The sequence below is a fragment of the Harpegnathos saltator genome, unplaced genomic scaffold, assembly GCF_003227715.2.
Source record: "Harpegnathos saltator strain DR-91 unplaced genomic scaffold, Hsal_v8.6 scaffold215, whole genome shotgun sequence".
In the NCBI taxonomy this organism is placed as follows: domain Eukaryota; kingdom Metazoa; phylum Arthropoda; class Insecta; order Hymenoptera; family Formicidae; genus Harpegnathos; species Harpegnathos saltator.
Genome location: NW_020230001.1, coordinates 270,029 through 294,615, shown reverse-complemented (window position 1 = coordinate 294,615; position 24,587 = coordinate 270,029). Strand labels below are relative to the sequence as shown.

At 37.9% G+C, this 24,587-nt stretch overlaps 5 protein-coding genes across 5 annotated transcripts; 2 read left to right on the top strand and 3 right to left on the bottom strand.

The window, feature by feature from the left end:
• Positions 1-140: 140 nt before the first annotated feature.
• On the bottom strand, positions 141-4,585 carry akirin. Its single transcript, XM_011136858.3, has 5 exons — positions 3,675-4,585; positions 2,218-2,414; positions 1,898-2,060; positions 1,736-1,792; positions 141-1,597 (listed from the first exon to the last, which is right to left on the bottom strand). The coding sequence occupies exons 1-4, from the start codon at positions 3,874-3,876 to the stop codon at positions 1,782-1,784; spliced, it is 573 nt and encodes a 190-aa protein (XP_011135160.1). The 5' UTR covers positions 3,877-4,585; the 3' UTR covers positions 141-1,597; positions 1,736-1,781.
• Positions 4,586-5,580: 995 nt separating this feature from the next.
• Positions 5,581-13,154, top strand: LOC105180656 (leucine-rich repeat protein shoc-2). Its single transcript, XM_011136857.2, has one exon. The coding sequence runs from the start codon at positions 5,826-5,828 to the stop codon at positions 7,551-7,553; it is 1,728 nt and encodes a 575-aa protein (XP_011135159.1). The 5' UTR covers positions 5,581-5,825; the 3' UTR covers positions 7,554-13,154.
• Positions 13,155-13,569: 415 nt separating this feature from the next.
• Positions 13,570-15,645, bottom strand: LOC105180661 (uncharacterized). Its single transcript, XM_025298352.1, has 6 exons — positions 15,423-15,645; positions 15,055-15,211; positions 14,763-14,931; positions 14,483-14,604; positions 14,111-14,295; positions 13,570-14,012 (listed from the first exon to the last, which is right to left on the bottom strand). Exons 1-6 carry the CDS (start codon positions 15,636-15,638, stop codon positions 13,929-13,931), a joined length of 933 nt encoding a protein of 310 aa, XP_025154137.1. The 5' UTR covers positions 15,639-15,645; the 3' UTR covers positions 13,570-13,928.
• A 126-nt stretch (positions 15,646-15,771) lies between these two features.
• LOC105180655 (zinc finger CCHC domain-containing protein 10) lies at positions 15,772-17,159 on the top strand. The gene is made up of 3 exons (XM_011136856.3): positions 15,772-16,054; positions 16,261-16,410; positions 16,584-17,159. Exons 1-3 carry the CDS (start codon positions 16,020-16,022, stop codon positions 16,810-16,812), a joined length of 414 nt encoding a protein of 137 aa, XP_011135158.1. The 5' UTR covers positions 15,772-16,019; the 3' UTR covers positions 16,813-17,159.
• A 72-nt stretch (positions 17,160-17,231) lies between these two features.
• On the bottom strand, positions 17,232-23,671 carry Mcm2 (DNA replication licensing factor Mcm2). Its single transcript, XM_011136854.3, has 15 exons — positions 23,499-23,671; positions 23,066-23,238; positions 22,607-22,770; positions 22,405-22,487; positions 22,148-22,330; positions 21,646-21,857; positions 21,305-21,497; positions 20,851-21,054; positions 20,433-20,664; positions 20,092-20,342; positions 19,542-19,706; positions 19,049-19,354; positions 18,547-18,729; positions 18,308-18,463; positions 17,232-18,047 (listed from the first exon to the last, which is right to left on the bottom strand). Exons 1-15 carry the CDS (start codon positions 23,499-23,501, stop codon positions 17,919-17,921), a joined length of 2,637 nt encoding a protein of 878 aa, XP_011135156.1. The 5' UTR covers positions 23,502-23,671; the 3' UTR covers positions 17,232-17,918.
• Between the last annotated feature and the right edge of the window lie 916 nt (positions 23,672-24,587).

The following is a 24,587-nucleotide window of genomic DNA, read 5'->3' as shown; positions in this document are numbered from 1 at the left end:
GTAAACGATAATAGCAGTTATAATATATAGACATATCTAGTAACAGGCATAGTTAAAGTTATAGTTGTATTCGTTATTCGGCGTTTTCTTTTCCATTACGCTACAGAAATTCGTTGCTACCAGGGAACAGAAATGCCGACGAGATTTTATGAAATCTTTATTCCAAATACTTATGCGTTTCACAATGCTTTCATACAATGCCTACTATAGCCTACTTATTATCTCGACGCTTTTTTTTTATACGGCTCGTTCAACACGTTTATACCTTAAATGAGATCCTTTCTTTCTTTCGTTTTTTATTATAAAGAATTTCCAGTAATTTGCAAAAAATGAAAATCACAATCGCGATAAATACCAATTTTACAATTCATACATTTGATTCACGAAACGACGAAGCGTATATCGCGCGATTATTTCTATAAAACAAAATGAAAATCTCTCCGATAGAATTCGAAGTGAATTCGTTGTTTCGCAAAACCAGTCGAAACGAATTCACCATCCATTTATAACAAGTTACGCTACACGTTACGCTAAATATGTATCATAACTTTCGTATTACATCTTACAAATAATTCGTGAAACAAGAACGATTCGACCGGCTAATTTTGCATAATAATCTTACATCGAACCTCAAAACACTCGTCACGCTCCTCGTCGAGCCAGTTAGACTTCGAGAAAGGCAATCTTCTCTTTTCCATTGTGCACGTACGTTTATAGTTTTCTCTCTGGAAATTCGCAGGTTATACACATTACGCGCGTTGTTTACATCGCGGGAAAATCACTCGTTGCCGTATATATTTGAGCAATATCAAAGCAATATCAAATTGTCGCAGCAACCGAAAGAGTTACTTTTTGAAGCATTTTATTCAGCGTCCAATGCACAATATTTTATCGAAACGTGCAGGAAAAGTAAAATTGCCCAGAATTTCCGCAATCATCCCGAAAGCGAGCTGAGAGAAAAATACAGACGTTCGTGATAAGTTGGGAAGATCTCTGTCTCGCGTTCTCTCCGCTTCCACCGAAGGATATCGAGCCTTCGTACGAAGCACCAGTGTTGGACAAAATGTGTTTCGCGCATGATGATTAACGATTTTGAATATGCAGTTGTAAATGTATTGGCGTACATTTTACATGCCACCACTGTCTCCCATACCATAGTCTTGCACTGTGTACACGTGTCATACTTTTCAACCGTAATAACATTTGTACATAAGTAGAATTCTTCTAGTACAGTTCCCTGATACCAGCGCACTTCTAATGTCGAACAGTACAAATATTGTGTTAGTCTCGAAGGTATACATTAGGTAGATTCTCGTAGTTATGTTTGCAGCTCATCGCGATACACACAAATCACATACTCATACGTACACACTCACACACATACACACACGCACGCGCGCGCGCAAACTCTCTTGCTTTCTTTCTCTCTTCTCTACGAACTTACGTCGCTAGTCGCCATTTTTAGTTCTTTTTTCATTTCTTTTTACAGGACACTTGGCTGAAACCGTTGTTATCGTTCTTTTTGGAGGTGATTTTCGAAACGAGGCTGCGCTGCGAACCTCAGCAGCAAACGAAATTTGTCTCACACAGTATAAATCTACAACATGATAAAGTGTTACATATCCCTTTATTGCACAAAAACAATTCAGAAAAAACTCTAATGATATTTCATTACTCTAAGATTTTGCACTCTTGTTAAAAGAAAAAAAATTGTGTCTGTGAAAATGGTGGTTACCTAATATTCTTCACAGAAGTATCTCCTTATAAATAAGAATCCTTTCTTATGATAGATCTGAGAACAAAAGAAATTACGAAGTGACAACAATAAAAACGAGAGACACGTACGATTTATATTTTATGTATAATCTTATCCTTGAGAAATAATAAATATACTTACAACTCGGTGCAGCTGCAGATTCAAATTTCTTTTGTATTTGATCGTATGTGAATTTAACAAATGCATCATATTGCTCGGAAAGCTTTAGATGTAAAATCTGATTGTACTCTTCTCGAATTTGCGTTTCCTGGTCCTTGAGCATTCGTTCGCAAATCAAACCAACCTATAAAATCAACCTATAAGCCAATCTACAAGACCAATGCTTACTTCCCACGGACATCAATCAACATTCATCTCTGATGATATCGAGAAAGAGGTGGTATACACAAAAAGATATTCTCCTATCTTTCTCGACGGATACATCCGATTATGTACTCTACCTGTCTAAATGTGAAGAGGGGTTTTTCCAATTTTTCTTTGCCACTAGAACTATGACTAAAAGGAGTTGCAGAAGAGGCAGCTGAAGTTGAAGGAGCCTCTGTGTCAGATGAATCACCACTGTTAGCCTGTGGAAATTTTAACTGCTTACGCCGTTGCATTCTGCAGATTTCTTCTCTGATATTGGCAGCCATTTTTTCTGTACAAACAGATATAACATTGTTTAAAGGAGCTTATGTTTCAATGGAATATATCCCAATATATACAATATTTATATGAATATAAAAAACAAGAATTTTCAGAAAAATTTTCAAGAAAATGTGACGTTTTATTTCCTTGCTTTGTATACTCATTAAAATTTTTCAGCAAATAGAAAAATAAAATGATGGAAAAAATAAAATAACAAGAATGATACAATAATACAAAGATTTTAAAGTTAAGAAAAATATTTTAATTCTTCATTTCATTTTACAAAAACTTATATATCTGTGGTATTGTTCTATAGATATGTGAGTAAATTAATCTGTTGCTAAATTGAATATATACTAACTATGCATCATATTCTTTCTCTTTCTTTGTCTCTCAGGCATAATAAATATTAAAAAGAGGCTGAACAAGGGATTTAAAACACTCGATACATTAAAATAAACAAAAAATCTTGTTTCTTCGTTTTTTTAGAAAATATTAAAACTAATGGAAAAAAAAACGGACACTTTAACCCGAGCAACAACCCCCCTCAAATTACTGAATCTTTTTGCAAAAATTGAACGTTATTTCTAGAATGTACGATAACCACAAGATAGACAAATAAGACGATATGTCTAACGTGCGTAACGATCCCTAAACGCCGTGTCACCACATATGACACTCGCCACGTGCAGAAGAGTAGAAAATCCACTGCGTTGTATGTTAGCTGATGTTGCGCATCTTCGGCGACGTAAGCAGCGCGCTTCCGTTTGCACATGAAGATAAATAAGAAAAGAAAAAAAAAACAGGGCGAAAAGCCGAATCTCCAAGGAGGAACGTCCGTTATTACATTACCATATGATTTACGCATGCCCCTCCCCCTCCCTTGGGATCTCCAGAATACGGGTTTTAAATCGCTGGAGCTTAAACCGCCCCTTCTAGACGTTTCTCCTTCCTTTCGTCTCTCTCTTTCTCTGTCTTTCTCCACCTTTATCGTTCTCGCTCCACGCAAGAAAAGGTGTGCATGCGCGCAAAGGAAAGGGAGAAATAAAGCGGCGAAGGAGAGAAAGCGCGAGAAAGAGAAACAGAAAGGGAAAGACAGAGAAAGAGAGGAAGAGAAGGACAGAGGGAGAGAGAGAAAGAGAGAAAGACGGGCAGGCTGGAGACAGAGAGGAAAGAGAGGGGGGAGAGAAAGAGAGAGAGAGAAAGAGAGAGGGATGACGGCGAGCGATAGAGAGCGAAAGAGAAAATGGCCGTGGCCTGCGGTAATTACCAGGCGTCAATTTGTTGGTTGTGTCGCCGAATGGCGACTCCTTCTGCGGTAGCGGACTGCCACGGGACGACGACGGGCTGACGATGGCGGAGCCGCCGGGCGACACCGCGCACATGGGCACGCATCTCCGTCGTTTGCTCGGCCGGCCGTGGCTGTGCACCGGGTCGAATTCCAAGGACCTCTTGAGTGTGGCGCACGCCATGGCGTTGGTGGCGTTAGTGGTGCAGCACTCTCGAGCTCGCCGTGTCCCGTATACGACTGATACCCAGCAGTCAGTCGCACGGGCCGTGGCCCGGGGGAGTGGGCGGGGGCGGTGGGGGCGGAAAGAGAAGGACCGACTGGGAGAACGATGGAGATGGTTCCGAGCAAAGGTGGCGGGGGAGGGGAGCGCCGCCTGAGCGAGAATGAACGTACGATGACGACGACGACGACGACGACGACGACGACGACGACGACGACAACGACGACGACGACGATGACGATGACGACGACGTGCGCCACTCGTGCGAGCCACGCGTCAGGTTTACCGGCGAGGGCGACGTCCACGGGCGTATCTCGCCGATGACGGTCAGGACGGGCTGCGGTTGCGAATGCGTGCCGCTAATGCACCTTCCCACCGCAAAACAAACACTGCGCTGAGCCAATATGGCCGTTCACCATTCGAGAAGCGGACACTCCTCTCTCTCCGCGGCCTGGTCAACGCATCGCCACTCGCTCCCTCTTTCTCTCGCTCTTTCCGCCGTGGCCGAGCCGAAAACGAACGTCACAGCGCCACACCGACCACCTGACATTTGTGTACACCGGATATCAGCCGTGCGATGTGGGTCTTCCGTTAACCTCGAGGCGGCTCTTTCCCAGACGCGACCAATGAGCAAACGGACGCCATAAGAACTTCATCGATGACTGTTAGTTTCTAGAAAACGCGGCTATGCCATTGGACACCGAGCGCCGTGCGTTGCGATCGTGCGACGCGATTCGCCGCTGCGTCTTTTTTTGAAAGTCGAACGGCGGAGCGTATGTATCGTCGTCTGTTTGCACGTATATGCCTTGCATTCTTTGTCGCGCTGAAATGCGCGCGAGTCATTGAGCCAAGAACGAAGAGAAGGCGAGAGAAGAAATGCCGTTGAAGCGAAAGCAGCCGAGAGGTACTTTTCGAGCGACGAGTTCGAATTTATATCGCGCGACGATTGTCACGGTAAGACCGAACCTCTGCAACATCTTGCGCACGATGCCACGATTTGTGTGCAAGCGAAGTTTGACTCGGTAAGTCGAATGGTCTGAAGATGTCGCGGAATACAACGGATCGAGTACCGATAGTCGCAATTGAGTGCCACCGCTAGATCGACGATGAGCTTGCTTAATTACTCGAAAACGCGGAATTTGCAACATTTCTACCGTTGGATCAGGTCAAACTTGAAAAGAATCTCGGAACCGAGCAATTCTATATGTGTCTCTCATCGCGCGTACGACCTCGTACGACAGCGACCTCAAAGTACTTTGACAGTCATCGCGCCGATGCCTTTGGGAACGCGCGCGACGCGCGCCTGCGCCGTGCGCGTACGCGGTACCACAGAGCGCTCTCGGCGTCAATAATGTCAATACTATTCGCGGTAGTGGCGGTCGCGCTTCACGAGCTTTGATTTTTACGGTCGCGCGTTCTACGTACCACGCGCAGGATACGATGCTCTGAACGGCGACGGCGACGGGCACGATTCTTCAGGGTACGTGTTTTCGCAGTGCGTGAGATCCTACAACGGCAACTACGACTATCTCGCGCGGGCGGGGCGGGCGAGCGAAAGAACCATCGCCTCTTTCTCTCTCTCTCTCTCTCTCCCCCTCTCCCTCTCCCTTTCCCTCTCCCACCCCCTTTCTCCCCTTTCTCTCTCTCTCTCCCTCTCTCTCTCTCTCCCCTTTTTCTCTCTTTCTGATCCCTGCCAGTATATGTGTGCGTACGTGTGTACTGCGTATCCTATCTTAGGAAACGCCGTGTGTGCGCGCAGAGGGAGACGAGACGGGTGTAGGTTTTAAATAAAAATTTTTGCAAACTAAACGAACGTGGGTAACATATCGATAGTGTGTCTGTCGAGGCTGTGTGTGGCAGAACGTGACTGTCCCGCGGACCTCAGGGACGGCAGTCTACTGAATTTTTACATGAAGGAACAGGACGTACCAGAGTACCTGAAGGGCTGTGGTTTGACCACCTGCACGTCCGTCGACATGCCCGAGGAGATGGAGATGCGCGACAAGGAGAAGAAGCTGTCGGCCACTTCGATTAACAGCAGCGGTAGTAGCGGCTGTAGCAACGCCGACACGAAGAAAATGGTAACCGTGAAACGTCCGGAGTCGAACAAACCGAAACCCACAACGAAGAAGGGCAAGCCGATTCAGGCTAATCTGGACGTGGCGAAGGCGTTCGTCCGCTGTCGAGACGAGTGCAAGAAACTGCTGGACCTCAGCAAAGCCAGCATCACGCACCTACCGAGCACGGTACGGGACCTCACGCACCTGAAAGAGTTTTACCTGTACGGCAACAAATTAGTGAGTCTGCCATCGCAAATCGGCTGCTTGACCAACCTAGAGACATTGGCGTTGAATGAAAACTCACTCACCAGCCTGCCTAATACGTTGGAAAATCTTAAGCGTTTGCGAGTGTTAGATCTTAGGCACAACAAGTTGAACGAGATACCGGACGTTGTGTACAAACTCAAGTCGCTCGTCACGCTGTTCTTGCGCTTCAACCGGATCAAATACGTCAGCGACAACATCCGCAACTTGACGAACCTCGCCACACTGAGCCTGCGGGAAAACAAGATCAAGGAGCTGCCATCGGGCATCGGGGACTTCCTGAATCTGCACACCTTTGACGTCTCCCACAATCACCTGGACCACTTGCCTGAGGAGATCGGCAAGTGCGTGCAGCTGTCCACGTTGGACCTGCAGCACAACGACCTCCTAGACATACCCGACTCGATCGGCAATCTCGTGTTGTTGATGCGGCTCGGGCTCCGCTACAACGCACTGACGAGTATCCCTGAGTCCTTGTCCAACTGCAAGTTGATGGACGAGTTTAGCGTGGAGGGTAATCACGTGTCGCAGGTGCCGGACGGTTTGCTGTCCAGTCTGTCGAACCTCACGACAATCACGCTTTCCAGGAACAACTTCACCTCGTACCCGAGCGGCGGTCCGTCGCAGTTCACCAACATCTATTCCATCAGCATGGAGCAGAATCAGATCGACAAGATACCTTACGGCATCTTCTCGCGAGCGAAAAAGCTTACGAAGCTCAACATGAGGGACAATCAGCTGACGGCGCTGCCGTTGGACATCGGCACGTGGGTCAACATGGTCGAGTTAAATCTCGGCACGAATCAGTTGACCAAGATCCCGGACGACATACAGTTCCTGCAGAATCTCGAGGTATTGATACTGTCCAACAACCTACTGAAGCGCCTGTCAGCTAGCATAGCGAACCTACGTAAGCTCCGGGTGCTCGACCTCGAAGAGAACCGGCTCGAGTCGCTGCCGAACGAGATCGGCTTTCTGCGGGAACTGCAGCAGCTGGTGTTGCAGTCGAACCAGCTGACGTCGTTGCCGCGCGCGATCGGCCACCTGACGAATCTCACGGTCTTCAGCGTCGGCGAGAACAATCTCAACTATCTGCCCGAGGAGATCGGTACGCTGGAGAACCTGGAGACTCTCCATATCAACGACAACGCGAATCTGCACAACCTGCCGTTCGAGCTGGCGCTGTGCCCCAAGCTCATCTTCATGTCGATCGACAATTGTCCACTGTCCCTTATGCCGCCGGAGATCGTCGCCGGTGGCCCGGCGATGGTGATACAGTTCCTGAAGATGCAGGGCCCTTACCGGGCGATGTAACCAAGCCATTGAGCCGATTCGTGCGCACGTTCCTCGTGCGCCGCAATGTCACACGGATGTCGATTCTTAATTCTACCGAGGGAGCGACTGACAGACTGTCCTTAGACTAACAACGACGCGAGGAGAGATCTTTCGTACGGATCAAATCTGTCGACTTAAATTCTCGCTCTAATGATCTCGCTTTTCGGGAACGCGCAACAACGTGTGCTCGCGCGTTATACGCACGCACCATCTGTGTGTGTGCGTGTGTGTATGTGTGTGTGTGCGCGCGCGCGTGTGTGTGCGTGTGTATACATGTGTGTGTATACGCGTATGTGAAAATGTTTTCATTGTTCCTCGCTTCTTCGGCCAGAGAGGCGGAGAATGCACGCTTTTCTCTCTGTGTGAAACAGAATAATGTGTAATGTGTACATATTATATATTAATATATAATATACACTACAATATAATAACAATATAATATATTATATATTAATATATAATATACATGCACACATACATACACACACGCGCGCGCGCGCGCGCAGGTATATACGTACACGAAATTAGCGTTGAATCAGGTGTTTTTCTCGCGAACGGAGGAGATTTAAAGCTTGTGCAATTCTACGATATTTTAGATATCTGGATGCAGTGACACGTAATTTCAGCGAACGTAAATTACGGAAGAAGCCGTATTTACATAATTATACATAAACTATATTTATACGACTGTATTCGTATTAGTTCGCGTTGTATTTATGTGCTTTGTTAAGGTATGATTTGTCGCTGATGGAATTTGGACTTAGCGTCCGAAGGAGCAATATATTTTTGCATGACGCAATAAGAAGGCGACGAAGTTTTCTCCTACCGAAATGTGAAACTTCCAAATTGTGCATAAACGCACTAGAGTCGCGTTGAATATTTTATACGACTATTGTATTATTTTCTGTTTTTATCGCGTCGGAGCGTTTGACATTTGAAACGAATAAAGTTTTCGGCATTGCTTCGAGCTCAAAAAGAAATTGTGAACGTGATTCTTGTTCATTTTAATTCTTTACGACATAATGACGTGATTTAATATCACGAGAAATATTTTCAAGTATACTGCAATTATCTTTGGATTTAGTAAAACTAAACTCGACAAATTTCACAGACAATTTCACAGAAGGTTTCATCTAATATGGCAAAGTAAATGCCTATTTAAACGTAGCTTGCGAATTTTTCAAGCTATAATTAAGTTATAATTTCTTTACGATAGAACGACAAAATTACGCAGACATAGGGAATATCCTTCGCGAAGGAGCATAATAAAAACGTCCTGTCTACTACTGTGTATATATATAAGTACAAAGATGTGAGACAAGATCTTTAAAGTAGAAACTATTACGAAGAAAGAGATGAAAAAAAGAAAACGTTAAGAATCGGCATCGATGATATTGTTCATTGTATTAATAAAGCGTCGAGATGTACTTCATATAAAAAAAAAAGCGAGAGAAGAAAGAAATATTTTACTAAAAAATATTAAATCGAGAGTTTATGAATATGCGAATATACATAGAACAAATGTCGATACGCGTTAGTTTCCATTTTACAAATGTTGCGTACGGTACATGTTTTTTTTCTTTTTTTTATCCATATATGCGTCATACTTTATTAGATCATATACAATACTGTTTTTGACGATCCAAGACACACTCCTCTGAAACGTAAAACTGTAGCTACTCATCTAATTCAACGGGCCGTATTTAATTTCAATAGCATTGTTTTCGTCTTTCCTTTTGTATGCCGATAAATTCAAGCAGTCATGAGACAAAAAGTATATACACTCAATATATATATATATATATATATATATCTGTGAAAGTAAGACTTATACAGAGACAGAAGTTAATCTATATATGAGAAATAACGCCTGTATATGCGCGATATCATGTTAAATTTAGATTTACTTTTGTTAAGTAATTTGCAATAATTAGCGACGATTGTGTGTACTCGATCGAAATTCACGTGATAGAGCAAGAAGGTGATAGAGTTCCATGTGCAATTGTATCGCTACGAAATAGTACGGACTGTCACGGTGTAATCAGCAACTCCGTTTGAATCGAATTATAATATACAGACACGAATATACACGTGAGGAAGAAAAAAAGAAAAGTATTCAAGCGTATAAAATATGTGTTTGAGTCCATGTTACGGCTCGTATGAGCCGTGTTGAAGAAATTGTTGAAAAACGTGGTGGTATATACACGGTCAAAGAGACAACAACGCGACAGTATTTTGTAACTCCGCGGAAAAAGAAAAAAAATCAAGCGGATTTTTTATTAATTTTTTTTTGTTCAATATAACGGTACGTCTCTCGTAGTTACGACGATTAAAGCAAAATGAAACCACTACTGTACCGTCTTAGAGTGTGCTTTCATTAGATTAAAGAGATTGCGCTGCCAAAGCACAAAGAAGAAACAAAGAACAAAACTCGAGTGAAGAAACGGAGAACGACACATTGAACACCTTTTTGAGATTATATTTTGCTAAGTTCCACACAGAGCGATCAGTTTTTTCCGTCGCTGTCTCTCATCTCTCTCTCTCTCTCTTCCTCTCCCTCTCTCTCACTCTTTTTCTTTCTTTCTCTCTCCCTTCTCCCTCCTTACTCTCTTTCTCTATTTCTCTCTCACAGTCACGCACACACTCCCTCGCTTTCTCATTCGCTCTTCTTTCTCTCTCATATCAATGTCGTTGTTCCGCTTTTGACTATGCACAAAAAAATAGTGCCAATGTAATTGTAAAATTATATGTATATATACATATATATGTATCTTTATGAAGATATCGTTACACACACAACACAACACACTACTGATTATAGATAAATTTATTATCTATCACATACATACAGATTCGCGTCTAACAACGCCTCTAAACCTGTAGACTCTCTTATAGAGCCTTTATAGCTTGTCGACTTCTTCGTTCCACGCGTGGTCTCTTTCGCTTTTGTATATGTTACAATAGACTATATTTCTCTCTCTCTCTCTCTCTTTCTCTCTCTCTCTCTCTCTCTCTCTCTGTCTGTCTGTCTCTCTCTCTCTCTCTCTCTCTCTCTCTCTTTCTACATATAGTTGTATATGATTAATGACGTAGTCGTGTATATTGTGCTGTATCATGATTTGCGAGTGAAACTAGCCGATTTATTGTTCTCGCAATTATTTCCGGCGGTTTACCTAGTAAGTCGAGTCGAGAGTTAGTCGCACGCTTAATGCTAAACGTGATTGTCTCCGATTGAATTAAATTCAATTGAAGTAATGACGATGTATAATAACTACAGCGAGACAGTAAAGTTGCGCGGGGACTGATGCGATTGATATTAATTTAATTAATTCAATTGAAGATTAACACACACGCTCGAGATTCTCCGTTCTCCAGGCAGTCTCATTTAGCGATAAATGTGCAAGATTGAATCATGACTGTCATGCGCCGAATCGACAGTCCTGATCCTGATCCGTTGATGCGCAGGAATATTTCCGCCAAGAAATTTTCCAGACGATGCGTGCGAATGATGCGTATCAGTAGAATGTTCTCGAGCGCTAGATTGTTTAGTAGCCGCCGACTTATCAGTTTTTTTCTCTGTGTTGCGACGAGATTACGCGAGTGTGACGTCCGGAGAAAGTGTAAAAATTTCCCTGTGTACCATTCGTGAGTATTAGTTCGGCGAGAAAAAGGTAGAAAGAAGGAGAAAAAAACAAGTGCACAAGAAGCGTTCGCCGTGAGTCGGAGTGAGTGATCGCTATTATTACGAGCGATCGTGGGCGATAGTGGACGTATCTTGTTAGAACGTCGTTAAAGAGAAAAAAAAGATGTTGCAACTACTGTGGCTGTGTGCGAAAGAATTTGTACTCTACTACTATCTAAACGATCCCGCGTATACTATTATATTGTCGATCGTGTCAGTCGGACTGACGTTTCCTCATTCTTCGCTCTACTCATAAGCTCATACTCGTCTCTCTGCTCTACTCGTGCGCACTTGATTTCTCTCGTTTCTCACTTTGCTCGCATTTATCGGAAGAAATATATTTCCCCGCCGGTGTCTGCCGCTTCGGTCGATCCCGAGATTATGGGTGTCATCCTGATTTCTTCTTTTCGATCTACGCGAGGCTACGAAGGAGTTCGATGTTGCGAGACGTTACGACTTGTGACGATCCTATTGTCGCACATTGAATGGTCTACCACTTGTTGCGTCAAGTGACTGGAAGAGAAAAGAGGAGTACGAACGGAGAAAGAAGTACGGTTAATGATGATTAATCGATCGAGCGATCTTATCCGCTCGTTGCGGAGAAGTTTGCGCAGACGTGTATCTAACGATATGTTGCCGCTTCTCCCCACATATGCATGTATATTTTATATTTAAACTCTATTAGTGTGTGTCTACGAGTATCCATCCGCTTCGAACAAACGCAAGGGAGAGACACAGTATACTCGCACCTTACACAATGTGTGACATTCGTGTCTTGTGGCTTCCTGTTCCGCGAGTCCGCAAGAATCTTCGTTGTATTGCTCTGGACGCGGTCATCGCGATCGCGCGTATCAATTAAAGCGCGCAGCTTCTTCCTCGGAGATCCTGCGACATAGTCGACATGGCCGCGAATGACTTTATTTTTGTGTTTTTTGCAACGCACGTTCTCAGAGACTATTCCGCTCGGTAATCCTCATTATCTCGACGACTGCTGACTGCAGGACGAGCACGCTCGCGATTCGTGAAGATCGCGCGATGAACACACTAAAGTCCGACTCGCGAAAGGCGCATGTCGGGTGATGGTGGAACGTTGCTAAGGTTCTTGCTGATTGTAACGGGTAAGCGAGTATCTGTTAAGTCTGAAAGTGAAAAAAAAATTCCGTTTTATTGTATCGTAGGATAAAGCAGTTGCAATTAACGGTCGCCATGGACTGCTGATTGCGCGGGAACTATCGAATAGCTCGAAAGACGTTTGTCTCGTTCAAAAACGCGCTTCTTACCGGCACTGGAAGAGGAGGTGGAGAAGGAAATTTACGTTAAAGATACCGCCAAGATATAATTTACTTAGCATATATATGATGCGCAAGAAATAATATGCATTTTTACAATTACTGTTTTATAGAGGCCTTTGCGAAGTTTAGCGTTAAAATATAGTATAGTTTTATACCTTGCGTTATATATGTATATATGCATATATATATATATATATATACACGCACACATTTATCGTTGCTTTTTATGTATTCTATGCCATATGTTTAATTCAGAGTTACAAAAGTACGCGTCGACACTTCCGCAACTTTGCTTTGATTCGACTGTCTCAGTTTGTTGAGATTGCTTGTTTATTATATTAAAGATCATGTAATATCGGTATGTTAGTTAAAACTTTAAGAATATGATATCAAACGAGAAACCAACAAAGAGAATAGATATATTTAATCTTCTCATTTCGATGGTTGACTTTGAGGAACCAATGAGAAAAACTTAGGAAACTTGCAAGAGGAAGATAAGAAGAATGTTAATACGTACCGCAAGTATACAAGATACAATTCTAAATGAGAGAAACTTAGGAAACTTGCAAGAGGAAGATAAGAAGAATGTTAATACGTACCGCAAGTGTACAAGATACAATTCTAAATGTATCGATGAGTATTGTTCGTTAATTAAATTAACGTTTCTACGGAGTTGTCCGATAATGTGTTCGTGGCGACCGTTTAACTTTTTAAATTAGTCTCTCATTAGAGTATGTAATGAAAGTTCTCACGCCTGGAAAATCCATCGGATCATTCACACTTGCAAATTGCCAAGAAATCGGTCGTACAATGCGATTAAACTGTTAAACAGTTAAAAAAAATGAACAAAAAGATAAAAAAGGAAAAAGAGAAAACAAATATATATATAAATAACACATAGTCCCCCTTTCCACGTGGTTTGCAAGCGACAATTAATATGACAGTTGCAAACGCACAATACGCTATTCTGGGATAACATTTGTTGAATAGTCTATTGCGCAACACACGATTGTGTTATGTGTATAATTCCAGAAATATAATGTTAAATGTAATCTGGTGTACATTATGTGTACGTAATTATGTATGAGAGGCTGTATAAATATTTCTAAATATATAAATATATTATGAAATATTTTCCCGAAACCCACACTTTTCTACTTCTTGCATGACCCTTTTGATGCATTCGTTTTCACATATATGCGATATTTATTTCCCTCAGGTATCACTATATTAACATTTATATTAACACTATATTAACATTATCCCTGGAATGTAGTATCTGACATTATTCGTTTTTGAACGAATTTATAATATTCGCCGCGAAAATAATAATTTCTAAATTATATTTGTGTTCAGGTAGGCTTACAATATTGACAATTACTACTGCTTCCGATGTTGCTCGAATCTAACAGAAACATCGCTACGTTTCTTTGGAGTGAAATTGTGTTTTTTATCACTGGAAGGCTGTAATTATTATTATAATATATTACGTTATTTCATTTTAACATGATGTAAAATACCGAATGAAAAGAAAGTGATACTCTATGTACTTTTGTACGTACGCTGGTGACCCTTTTTTTCGTACTGAATACGATGCTTCTTTCAAAGGATAATTGTGGATAATCTTTAGGAGTCGCAATCATTTGTTTTCTGTTAGCAGTGGCATTTAAATTGTCATCCTTCGAGCACGCTTTATTTTTCAATGACAGACCCTTTTGATTTCCACGTGTCTTCTTGTTCTTTAAATCTGTGGAGAACGATCAGCAAAATATTGGTAGAGAAATTGTAAGAATAATTGTAAAATTTATGTCTTAGCTCTATTTCTTCCAAGAGGATCAGAATTTTGGCAAATTGATAAACTTAAGAACATAGTTAATTTATTAAAGTAAATTAAATTAATTAAATTAATTATATTATAAAGTAAACGCACATACTTTCGCGGTCTGAATTATGTTTATGTCGTGCAATTTTATTATCGCAATGAGGAATTTCATCATATATCGGCATTGATATCGATGTAGTAATATCGCACGATGGTTTTTCTTGGCTTATTAATCTATAAGGAGAGAGAAAGAAAGAAGTAAAAGCAATATGTTGTGGTAAAATTATAACAATTTTTTTTCAAATGATAAAATTATACATGAAAACGACATGAAATTGACTCAGTAATTGCTACATAATATATTTGTAATTCTGAAAATTTTCTGGATATACCTCAGCAATTCTGTAATATCGTCCGAAATTAGTTGTAATTTCTTCAAGATCGCTAACGCATTCTCTATATCTTGCTTGAGATTTTTTCCACGATTGAGATTAGAGATCTCTGCTTTAATAGCATCGACTTCATTTATGAGGTCAATCAGCTCCGAACTCCTTTCTATATCTGATAAAATTATTTTCAGTTTAATGAATATCTAAATATTTTTTATACGCTCAATATAATTATTTTTAGCTTATTCATTTAATCGATAAAGCTATCTAGATAAATGTTTCACTACAGTTCTACCGTCTTTGAAATTGTCCCTCTGCTGTTTGTAATGATTGATTTCCGTAACGAAAGGATAATTTTGGAAGATGGCAAAGAAATCGTGTTCGCGCGAGAACTGCCACACCTGATTGCAATATGAATCTTTTAGCGACCACACTTGATCATTTAAATCGACCTAAATTGAAAATAGAAGCATTCGTATTTCATTGAGAACATTACAACCTATGATATTTGGATTATATTCGATAAAATAAATGTGCATATAATTGTATATCGAATAATTAATCTTTGGAATTAATAACATTCAAATTGCATATATATCTAATATTTAATATGTAATTAATAAAAAATACTGTTTTGTAATAAAAGTCGTATTAATTTATTACCAGCTTTTGTTTCTCTTCTTCTAAGTTTTTTTCTTCCTCCAGTAAGCTGTTTTGGTACATATTTATTACATCATTCATGACACTCAGCTCTATGCTTTTGTTTACATATGTGTTTAATAGAGAATTAGAAGCGACATTCTTAGCATCGCTCGTAGAAGCGACATTTTTCAAGTAATGTTGGCTAATCATATTCTTTTTTTTATCCGAATCCGCCATATCTAGAAAACAGACATAAATTTTTTAAATAGAGAGTTGCAGCTGTTATATACAGAATGTCCCTATATTAAATTTTAAACGAAATAGAACGCACTCTGGCTAATTTTCATCAGCCAATAAATATGCGGTTTATTCGTCGAGTCGGTGCTTGAAAAGCATTCTCCAATTCTGCATTTAATAACTAAATGAGCGAGGAAAATGGCGTGTGGAAATTATAGTCTTATAGACCGGAGCCAGATATAGAACCAACCAATCAAACGAGCGCGCTGATAGTGAGGTTCTTCGATATGTAAACAAAGTTCAAAACACGAGGTCGAGAACGCAATTGCGGTCGATTTTCCGATCGAATTTTTTGTTGTGTAATTATACAAAAAACGAATAATGAGCACGAACGGCATGAAAATGTTAAAGAAAACGTAAGTACATGATTCCTAACCCATTCTCGTAATTCGAGAAATCTTTCCTAACCTTGAGATGTATATATTTAGACTATTATAGATATAACGTGTGATTATATATATATATATACATATTACAATGTCAAATTACCATAATATATATATATTGTTTAATAGAAATTATAAGGTCACATACTGATTTTGATTTTTTGTTCTCTTCACAGGAATCCGTATCCTCAAGGGATGCGTTGCCAGAAATGTTTGGAGATGGGTCACTGGAGCTACGAATGCAAGGGAAAGAGAAAGTATTTGCACAGATCTTCTCGTACTGCACAACTCAAAAAGGTCTTGCAGAAGCAGCAGGAAAGCAATGAGTATGTAGTTTGAATTTGTCTCCTGCGTATATGAAATATTCTGTGATAAGCTTTGAATTTTTGCCTGTCTTTAAGTACTTTAGAAATAGAAAAATACAATTTGATAATAGGGATTTATCAAATTATTGTGTATTTCTGTCTTTTTTTACATGAATATATTGTGATATTTCCAGACAAGAGCAAAAGGAAGAAACAAAGAAAAGTCATGTCAGGAAGAAAATGAGAAAGGAATCCAGCAGTTCCAGTAACTCAAGCTCTTCTAGCAGTGATGCTAGTAATACAAGTAGTAGTGAAAGTAGCAGCAGTTCTTCATCAGACAGCGAATCAGACTCCAGTGATAGTCTATCTAGCAGCAGTAGTAGCAGTAGTAGCAGTAGTAGTAGTAATAATTCCAGCCAATAGTACAGGAAAAAAAATTTCTCCGGTACCTTGTTTTGTATTGATAATGGCTTATATGACCATGTTATGTTGAGTAGAACAACTCAAGAAAGTATGAAGTACAAATGGAAGTAAAGAAAAATACAGAACATTGCTGCTTTAGATTTACTTCATATTATACAGAGCAATATAATTCACATGTGAAAATTACATTATTTGTAACTCAATTTCTTCTCTCGCTAGATATATATGATAGATATATTCGTTTGATATTGGATATTAACTGTCGTAATTTGATCATTTGTTCATCTCATGTTTCATTGCCTCAAGACAATTTGCTACTTTGATTTATATCATAAGTTTAATTTCTTTTTTACATAAATATATATATATGATGACATACATTGCATATATATATATATATACTTTACATAAAATTATTTTTATCATTGATATATTGCAAGAGAATACTGCATGAGTTCTATCAAGTGCATTAGTATTATTTTTCGTAAAAATTTTATAATTTTGGATATTGAGCATGATACAAAAATCTATCATCGATTAATGTATAAAGTTAATGTTTAAATATATGACGATTATTTTTGCTACTATTGTATGCACACCGTACTTATGATAGTATTGATATAGCTGCTCTTTGTCAGGAATATAATTTAATATATTTAATGACAGGTTTATTGTCAGAATTATATAAATGACCTAAGATTCAAAAAATTTAGGAACATGTATTGACAAAAATAAACAAGAATATTTAATGAATTAGTTGGAAACACTTTTTACAAGTTAAAGCGAGTTTCCATTTTAACTTAAATAAATTATATATTTAGGCGTGAATCTTAATATGTTTACAGAAATCGATTTCGCGTTAGTCATTTGGATGTACTTTGGTGTTCTATATATTAATTTGTTCCTAAATTTCTTGACTCTTATACTATAATTGTATAATAATAATACGCGGTTGATATAGTACGTTAATTCTTATTTTGTCAGGCACTTGAACGATATAAAAGTTTTACATTGCTGGATAAAAAAGTCATATATACTATTTTGTTACAAGATTTAAATACATATACAAAATACATGTACAAAAATATAATGTCGCTTTCCTCAGATCAATCCTCAATACCTTCGGGCAGAGTCTGTACTATTACTTTTCGTCTTGGCTCATAAACGAAGTTGTTCGTTTTAAATATGTCACTCTCGTAAAATGGATGCAGATCGTGTATGTCGATTTGCTTGGCCTGAGAACATTAAATATATCATTAATAACGCGATACGGTACGCATATTATACATTACATGAAATACGATAGAAAAACGAATTCTATTTTTTATATAGACTTAAGAGAGACGAACAAAAATTGTACAAACTTTACGCGTTGGAATTATTAAAAATAAACATTCTTTCAATTTAAATTATTTGGAGACAACTTGTAAAATAGTAATATTACGTCATATTTTATATAATTTTTATACGAATTTAACATGATTGACTTTATTACCCGCTCCAATAGATCCTTTTCTGAAATTTCAACAGTTGCAATACGTCCACCGTGCAAAGCCTTCTGAAACGCCAGAGTGTCCAATGTGATTTGCCGTAGTATATAATACAAGAGTTCGCTGTGATCTTTTTTGTACGATAGGTACTTCTGGAACGTCTGTAACGCACACATTCGAAGATGAATCGATGTCGCGATATAAAACTACGCAAACGAGAGAATATAGAAGTGGTGCAAAGTACCTGGCGCATGGATTTCATTACGGAATATTTCTGTGTTTCGACGAAACTATCAAGAATCATCCTGATGGCGAGATTCATGTCGCTCTCTTGTACATGATCTCTCAAATGCATTTTCGCGCTAGCCTCTGCCATGCGAATAATGCTCTCTATGTGGCGAACAGTGATCGGCAAACTTCCGGTCGCCTATGATAAAATAACAGTTTGGAAATTTAATAGATACATTTTGATAGAGAGATATCAGATAGAGAAGCACATGTTTTAAAAATTTCATTTGAAAATGGTATCAGTGAGAAAAATTTTTAAAAAGTATAAGAAATAAAAGTGTTCTAAAAGTGCTCTATTAAACGATATAGATTAATCAAAAAGCATTCTTATTTTCAAAGATATATCTTTAAAAATACGTCGGAATTAAAAAGATTAATGATGATATTAGTATTTTTTATCGTGTGTTTTCTTTGAAAAATGTTCAATTTATTCATTGAGAGACTCTAAAGAGACTTACTAAGCTTTCTTGTCTCAATTGACTATACAACTTTGCTACTTTGTCTTGATCAATGCTAGTCAGCTTGGGATGGATGTTCTGTTTAGCGTAAACAATATATTTTTTGAGAAGGTCTTGCGGAATGCACAAACTCTGCGTGACGGGGTCCAGTTCTACGGCTTGTGTTCTCTCCGTGCTCGTGGGGTGATGCTTGATGTGCGAATTGACAACGAATTTGGCCAGATGACGATCGTGCATGGGGTCGATCTCGTCCTTGACTATGCACAGCACGTCAAATCGCGAGAGAATCGGTTCCGACAGGTCCACCTGCATAACATAACGTGATATTTACGTACATGTGTACTGCACTATTGCACGTTTATGTAATTATAATTTTTTAATGTTATAATCTCCGATAATATTGATTATTTCTTCCAATATGTCGGTTTGCTAATTTCGTACGTGACAATTTTGAGAAAACGCTCGGAGATTAAACCGTTCCACAGGTTCGTACATTTTCTGAAAAGGTCATGCTAGGGTCGTATCGACCGCCGATAGGATTAGACGCCGCTATCACTGCGCATCTGGCGTGGAGAGATGTGACGATACCGGCCTTGGAAATAGAAATACTTTGCTGCTCCATTGCTTCATGGATGGACGTTCTGTCTTGATCGTTCATCTGGAAAAAGATGGAAATTGTAACGCGCCTATGACGGCAAAAGTATTCTCGTTAGAATTAGTCATGATGTAAATTATATATAGATATAAATATTAATATTACATGCATATAAAAAAGTGTGTTAACATAAAAAAGCTGTCATTTCTACTAAAATAACAATGATTGAAACAATTATCCAGTAATAATACTATTATTAATCATTTATTATTAGCATTAATAATTAATAATTAATAATAATAGTTATAATTAACTATAATTAGCGATGATAATAACTGAATCGCCTATAATATTTGCACGATTGTCTTCTTTTAAAGGAATATTGTCCATACAATAACAAATAAATAAATAAATCACTTTCTTATATTAAGTTATATGTGAATTATACTTTGTCAAATTCATCGATGAGACATATTCCATGATCGGCAAGGACCAAAGCTCCAGCTTCTAAGGTCCACTCTCTGGTAGTGGGCGATCTTCTCACGTAAGCGGTCAGACCGACGGCCGAAGCCCCCTGACCAGTGGTAAAGACTACTCTGGGTGCCACTTTTTCCACGTATTTCAAGAATTGCGATTTGGCGGTGCCAGGATCGCCACACAGCAGAACATTGATGTCGCCTCGAACTTTATGCTTATTACCTATACGTCAGTATTCGGTATTACAGACGCGAATGAAGAGAAAGAGAAAAAGGATGCATAAATTAATAATATAATTTGAAGAAATGGTACCAGGATTTTTCGGTTCGCCGCCGAATATCGAGAGCGCCAAGGCTCTCTTAATGTTTTCGTGACTGTAAATCGAAGGTGCGATGCTTGCAACTAGGCGATCGGCAATGCGTTGGTCCTTGCTCAAAGCGAGTATACTCGAGATGTCTTCCTCTGTCAGCGAATTCACGATCTCCTTCGAATCCTTGACGAATAAGTGATTGGCTAACAATACTGTGGAGAATACCGGGAAGCCCTGTCATGCAAAATAAGATACGATAAATTACAACTTTTGCCAGCTGCTGTTTGTATGTCTGAGAATAAAAATATAATTATTTAATGTGACAAGTTAGTATCAAAAAGTCATAATTATTTAATGTGACAAATTAGTATCAAAAAGTCATAATTATTTAATGTACTATAACGCGTGCTTGCATCTTACTTGTTCGGTGTTCAAAGAGCCGTCATAATTATTGGTGTAAATAGCGGTGACGTCTATTTCATCTCCTGGTTTGCAACGATCGCAGAGATCGGATAACAGAATACAGTCCTTACTGCGGGGTATTCTGCCAGCTGGTGTTCTACCTGGAGATTCCTGTATCGTGATTTTCTGGTAATTCCTGTATATCGTTTGCTCCATATTGATCTGGAAAACGATGCGTTTACGTATATGTGTGAAAATATAATTTTTATAAGATGACAGAGATTCAGAAAATAAAAACATAGCTTCAAAAAATTGACTAAGGTTCTTTGACTAAAATCAAATAATGCAATAGAAAAAGATGGTAAGAATTGCCATTTTTTATCATCTTTTTCTACTATATTATGTAAAAAAATTTGAGTAAAGCGACGATATGCACAAAAAATCGATTCGTTTGAAGTCGATTCCGACTCACCATGAACGGACCAATGCTCTGACACTCGGGACATGAGCCTGGCTTGACTTCCGTGTTTTGGGATTGAACGAATGGTCCAAGAATGTAGCCGCACTTCGTACAATCATATTTTACCACTGATAATTGCGGCAGCACTCCAGTCGTAGCCGTGACGACTCCAAGAGTCCGGACCAATTGATTTAGGTGAAGTTTTCTATTACATTAAAATAAAAATTACATTATTATGTATTGTATATTAGGCGTGTATATGTGTGTGTGTGTGTATTCCTAAATTAAAATTAAATAAATTTATATTAAATAAGTGGAATCACAGTACTATCGAGTTAAATACGAAATCTTACCTGAATGTTCGTAATTCCTCTATTAACGGCAACTCGGATATTCTTACATGAATCTCCGACGTGACTCTCTCATAACTAGGAAAAATTGTTAATACCAGCTCCTTTGCTACTTCGTCAAATATTTCAAGCATTTGGAATGGTGCCTCTGGTAAGAAATAGGCCAAAACATGTTCCTTACTGGCAAGAATAGGAAATTCCACTACAAAACTGGACTGTTAAAACAAACATAAGTCTTATGAGATGTTGAAACATCAAATCAAGATCAGAAGTTACGTTGTTTTGAAACGAGAATGTTTGTTTCATTTTCAGAAAAAACAAGAAATCCCTTGTATATAAATATACATATAAGTACAAATTGTACATTTGATACATTTCCATATTATAAAATTATACTAACGATTCCGATTCTAAAGTATCATAAATAAAATAAACGAACGAAAATCATATTTAAAGTTAAAGTTTTCCCATCAGGATTATGTGATATTTAAATTCAATACTGTACCTGATTACTTTCACACATATGACGAATACGTTCTTTATACATGTACTGTCCTTTCGAATTCGTATGAGTACGTAAAAAACTCTTAAAGCGATTTGAAATTTCCGTTCGTGGTCCCAGCATCATGACCCATTCTTTTACTGAATGTCCTTTTGTATCCTCTAAGTTTTCAATAGATTCTATCATCTGATATAACAAAAATCCATTATTAACTTGTTACAATATACTTATGCACAAGATTTCATGAAAAAAGTTGTTACCTCTGCATCTTCTATTATACCAGCAGCAGCTTTTTCAGCCATACGTCGCTTGCGCGCCTGTACATCCTCTTCATCAGTTTCATCTAAAAGTTTATTTGTTAGATATACTCTATGATTATAAACATATTATATAAAAATTAATTCAATTTTAATACTTTCAAATAAAATTCTTTTGTTTGAACAAAACATAATAAAAAATTACCATAGAGTAAATCACGGTCGTCCCTTATAATACCCGCTGCACGATCTCTTTTTCGCATTTCAGTTTCAGCAGCTACACGTTCTCCTTGAGATATGTCTGAATATTCTTCATCATCAAGAAGATTAGGATCATATCTGTCCAATGCTGACATAGGTCGATAATCACTATTGAAATAAAATATTGTTAAAAATCCCTGAACTTTACTCTACTTTCCTTGGATGGAATCATAAAATATTGTTAAAGCATTTTTAGCCTATGCAAAGTAGTTTTAAATGATGCTCATTATTTTTTAATATTTGCTTAATTAACAATCACTGAATATTTAAATAAAATAAATATTTTTATATATTATTTATAAGTTGTAATTTCTACACACACATACATACACACATATATGTATATATTTATTTATTTATTGGAGAGAATATATGTATGTATAGAGGAATATTAAATCCTTACGCTTCCATATTATCTCCAAATAATTCTTCTCCTTCTTCTTCTTCCTCATTATTGTGCTCATTTTCTCCATCAAGTAAATCAGATTCATTTTCGAACGGTTCATCTATATCAGGTGCAGGAGAAGTCATTGCCTCTGTGTTTCGTTCAGAATGTATGGGAGAGTTTTGTTCACTCTTACAGTTTGCATAACAAAAATCAAATATTACACAAAGTTGATCATTTTTCTTATATAACTATAAATATATATTGTTATGTTGATAAATATAAATATTTCTTTTACAATATATATATGCAAGAGAAATATATATTTGTTTTGTAATGATATATGTAAAGAAATCTTTAAAATTATATGAATATTACATCAAATTCGTAATGATCAGTAACAACAATAATCCAATATCTAATATCTATATGTAGAATATTATAACTTTACCATTGTTGTCGTTTATGATATATTTTTGACAATTTTTTTTTATAAATGTTGCAAAAAAGTCACCACCCTATAATATCAGTTGACGTTTCTTTTCTAGTTATTGTAATATAAATCTGTCAGTAACCAAAACATCCAGTTCAGGGAAGCCACATTTGGCGGGAATACTTTGTAAAAGATCGAAACTATTGTCATAGAAATCTGACTACGTAGAAAGGCATACTTTACTGCGTTCCGTTTCACGCATTATGCGCGCATTTTCTACAGTATACGTAACATGAACTATATATAAATGCACGCATATGCGTAAAACGGAACACGGCCTTATATATAATAATGGATGATATCGGGGAGCTCCCAATTAACGCAACACAATTGGACATAACCAATTGGTGCAAAGTTTTATTTGGTAAATTACTAGATCCAACCAATCATTTACTTTGTGTCTAATCGTGCAAGAAAAATTTGTGAGTGGCGCTATTTTATGTATTTATATAACTATGTAATATAATTTTAAGTTCACATAAAGTTAATAACTTTTTATAATTATGAATAAACAAAATTCAAGAAACTACATACTACATGACATTTTGCAATAAATTTGATAAAAGAGGATAATTGAAAAATCGACTTATATATATATATATATATATAATAATATATTTCATTTTATGATTACAAAAATGTCTTTAAAGTTTCACAATTGTAATCTCTTATTCTCTAATCGGCAAAAGACAAATCTAATTTTTTATTAAATTCCTTTTGCCATTAATGACTGGAGATGAATGTGGTTTTTTGATGTATTACATACATATAGAAGAAACTTGTAGTAATCTAATTTATTATAAAATAATTTGATTATCTTAAAGGTTAATTATTACAAGATATAAAACTTACAGTAGTTAACGAAGTTCAACCGATACATATTTTAAATCACATTATATAATGTATCATTATTTGATAAAAATATTATCATGTAAACAATATTCAAATGTTCGAAACTATTTGAATATTTAATTTAGACAAGAAATTCGTAAAATCTTTAAACTTATCTTTAAAATGACTAAAATCTTTAAAATCATAAAACAAAAA

Bases quoted from the DNA above. Each gene is read 5' to 3' on its own strand.
- LOC105180656 (XM_011136857.2), top strand. From the start codon at position 5,826: ATGAAGGAACAGGACGTACCAGAGTACCTGAAGGGCTGTGGTTTGACC.
- LOC105180661 (XM_025298352.1), bottom strand. From the start codon at position 15,638: ATGGCGGATTCGGATAAAAAAAAGAATATGATTAGCCAACATTACTTG. The intron at 14,296-14,482 runs GTATGTGCGTTT...CGTTCTCCACAG, and splicing joins ACATAATTCAGACCGCGAAA to ATTTAAAGAACAAGAAGACA. The intron at 14,013-14,110 runs GTACGTACAAAA...TAATAATTACAG, and splicing joins CGAAAAAAAGGGTCACCAGC to CCTTCCAGTGATAAAAAACA.
- LOC105180655 (XM_011136856.3), top strand. From the start codon at position 16,020: ATGAGCACGAACGGCATGAAAATGTTAAAGAAAAC. The intron at 16,055-16,260 runs GTAAGTACATGA...TTCTCTTCACAG, and splicing joins ATGAAAATGTTAAAGAAAAC to GAATCCGTATCCTCAAGGGA. The intron at 16,411-16,583 runs GTATGTAGTTTG...TGATATTTCCAG, and splicing joins AAGCAGCAGGAAAGCAATGA to ACAAGAGCAAAAGGAAGAAA.
- Mcm2 (XM_011136854.3), bottom strand. The intron at 22,771-23,065 runs GTAAGGATTTAA...TTATTTCAATAG, and splicing joins TTTGGAGATAATATGGAAGC to TGATTATCGACCTATGTCAG. The intron at 21,858-22,147 runs GTACAGTATTGA...TTGTTTTAACAG, and splicing joins ATATGTGTGAAAGTAATCAG to TCCAGTTTTGTAGTGGAATT.
- akirin (XM_011136858.3), bottom strand. From the start codon at position 3,876: ATGGCGTGCGCCACACTCAAGAGGTCCTTGGAATTCGACCCGGTGCAC. The intron at 2,415-3,674 runs GTAATTACCGCA...CTGTTTGTACAG, and splicing joins AACCAACAAATTGACGCCTG to AAAAAATGGCTGCCAATATC. The intron at 2,061-2,217 runs GTAGAGTACATA...TTGATTTTATAG, and splicing joins CCCTCTTCACATTTAGACAG to GTTGGTTTGATTTGCGAACG.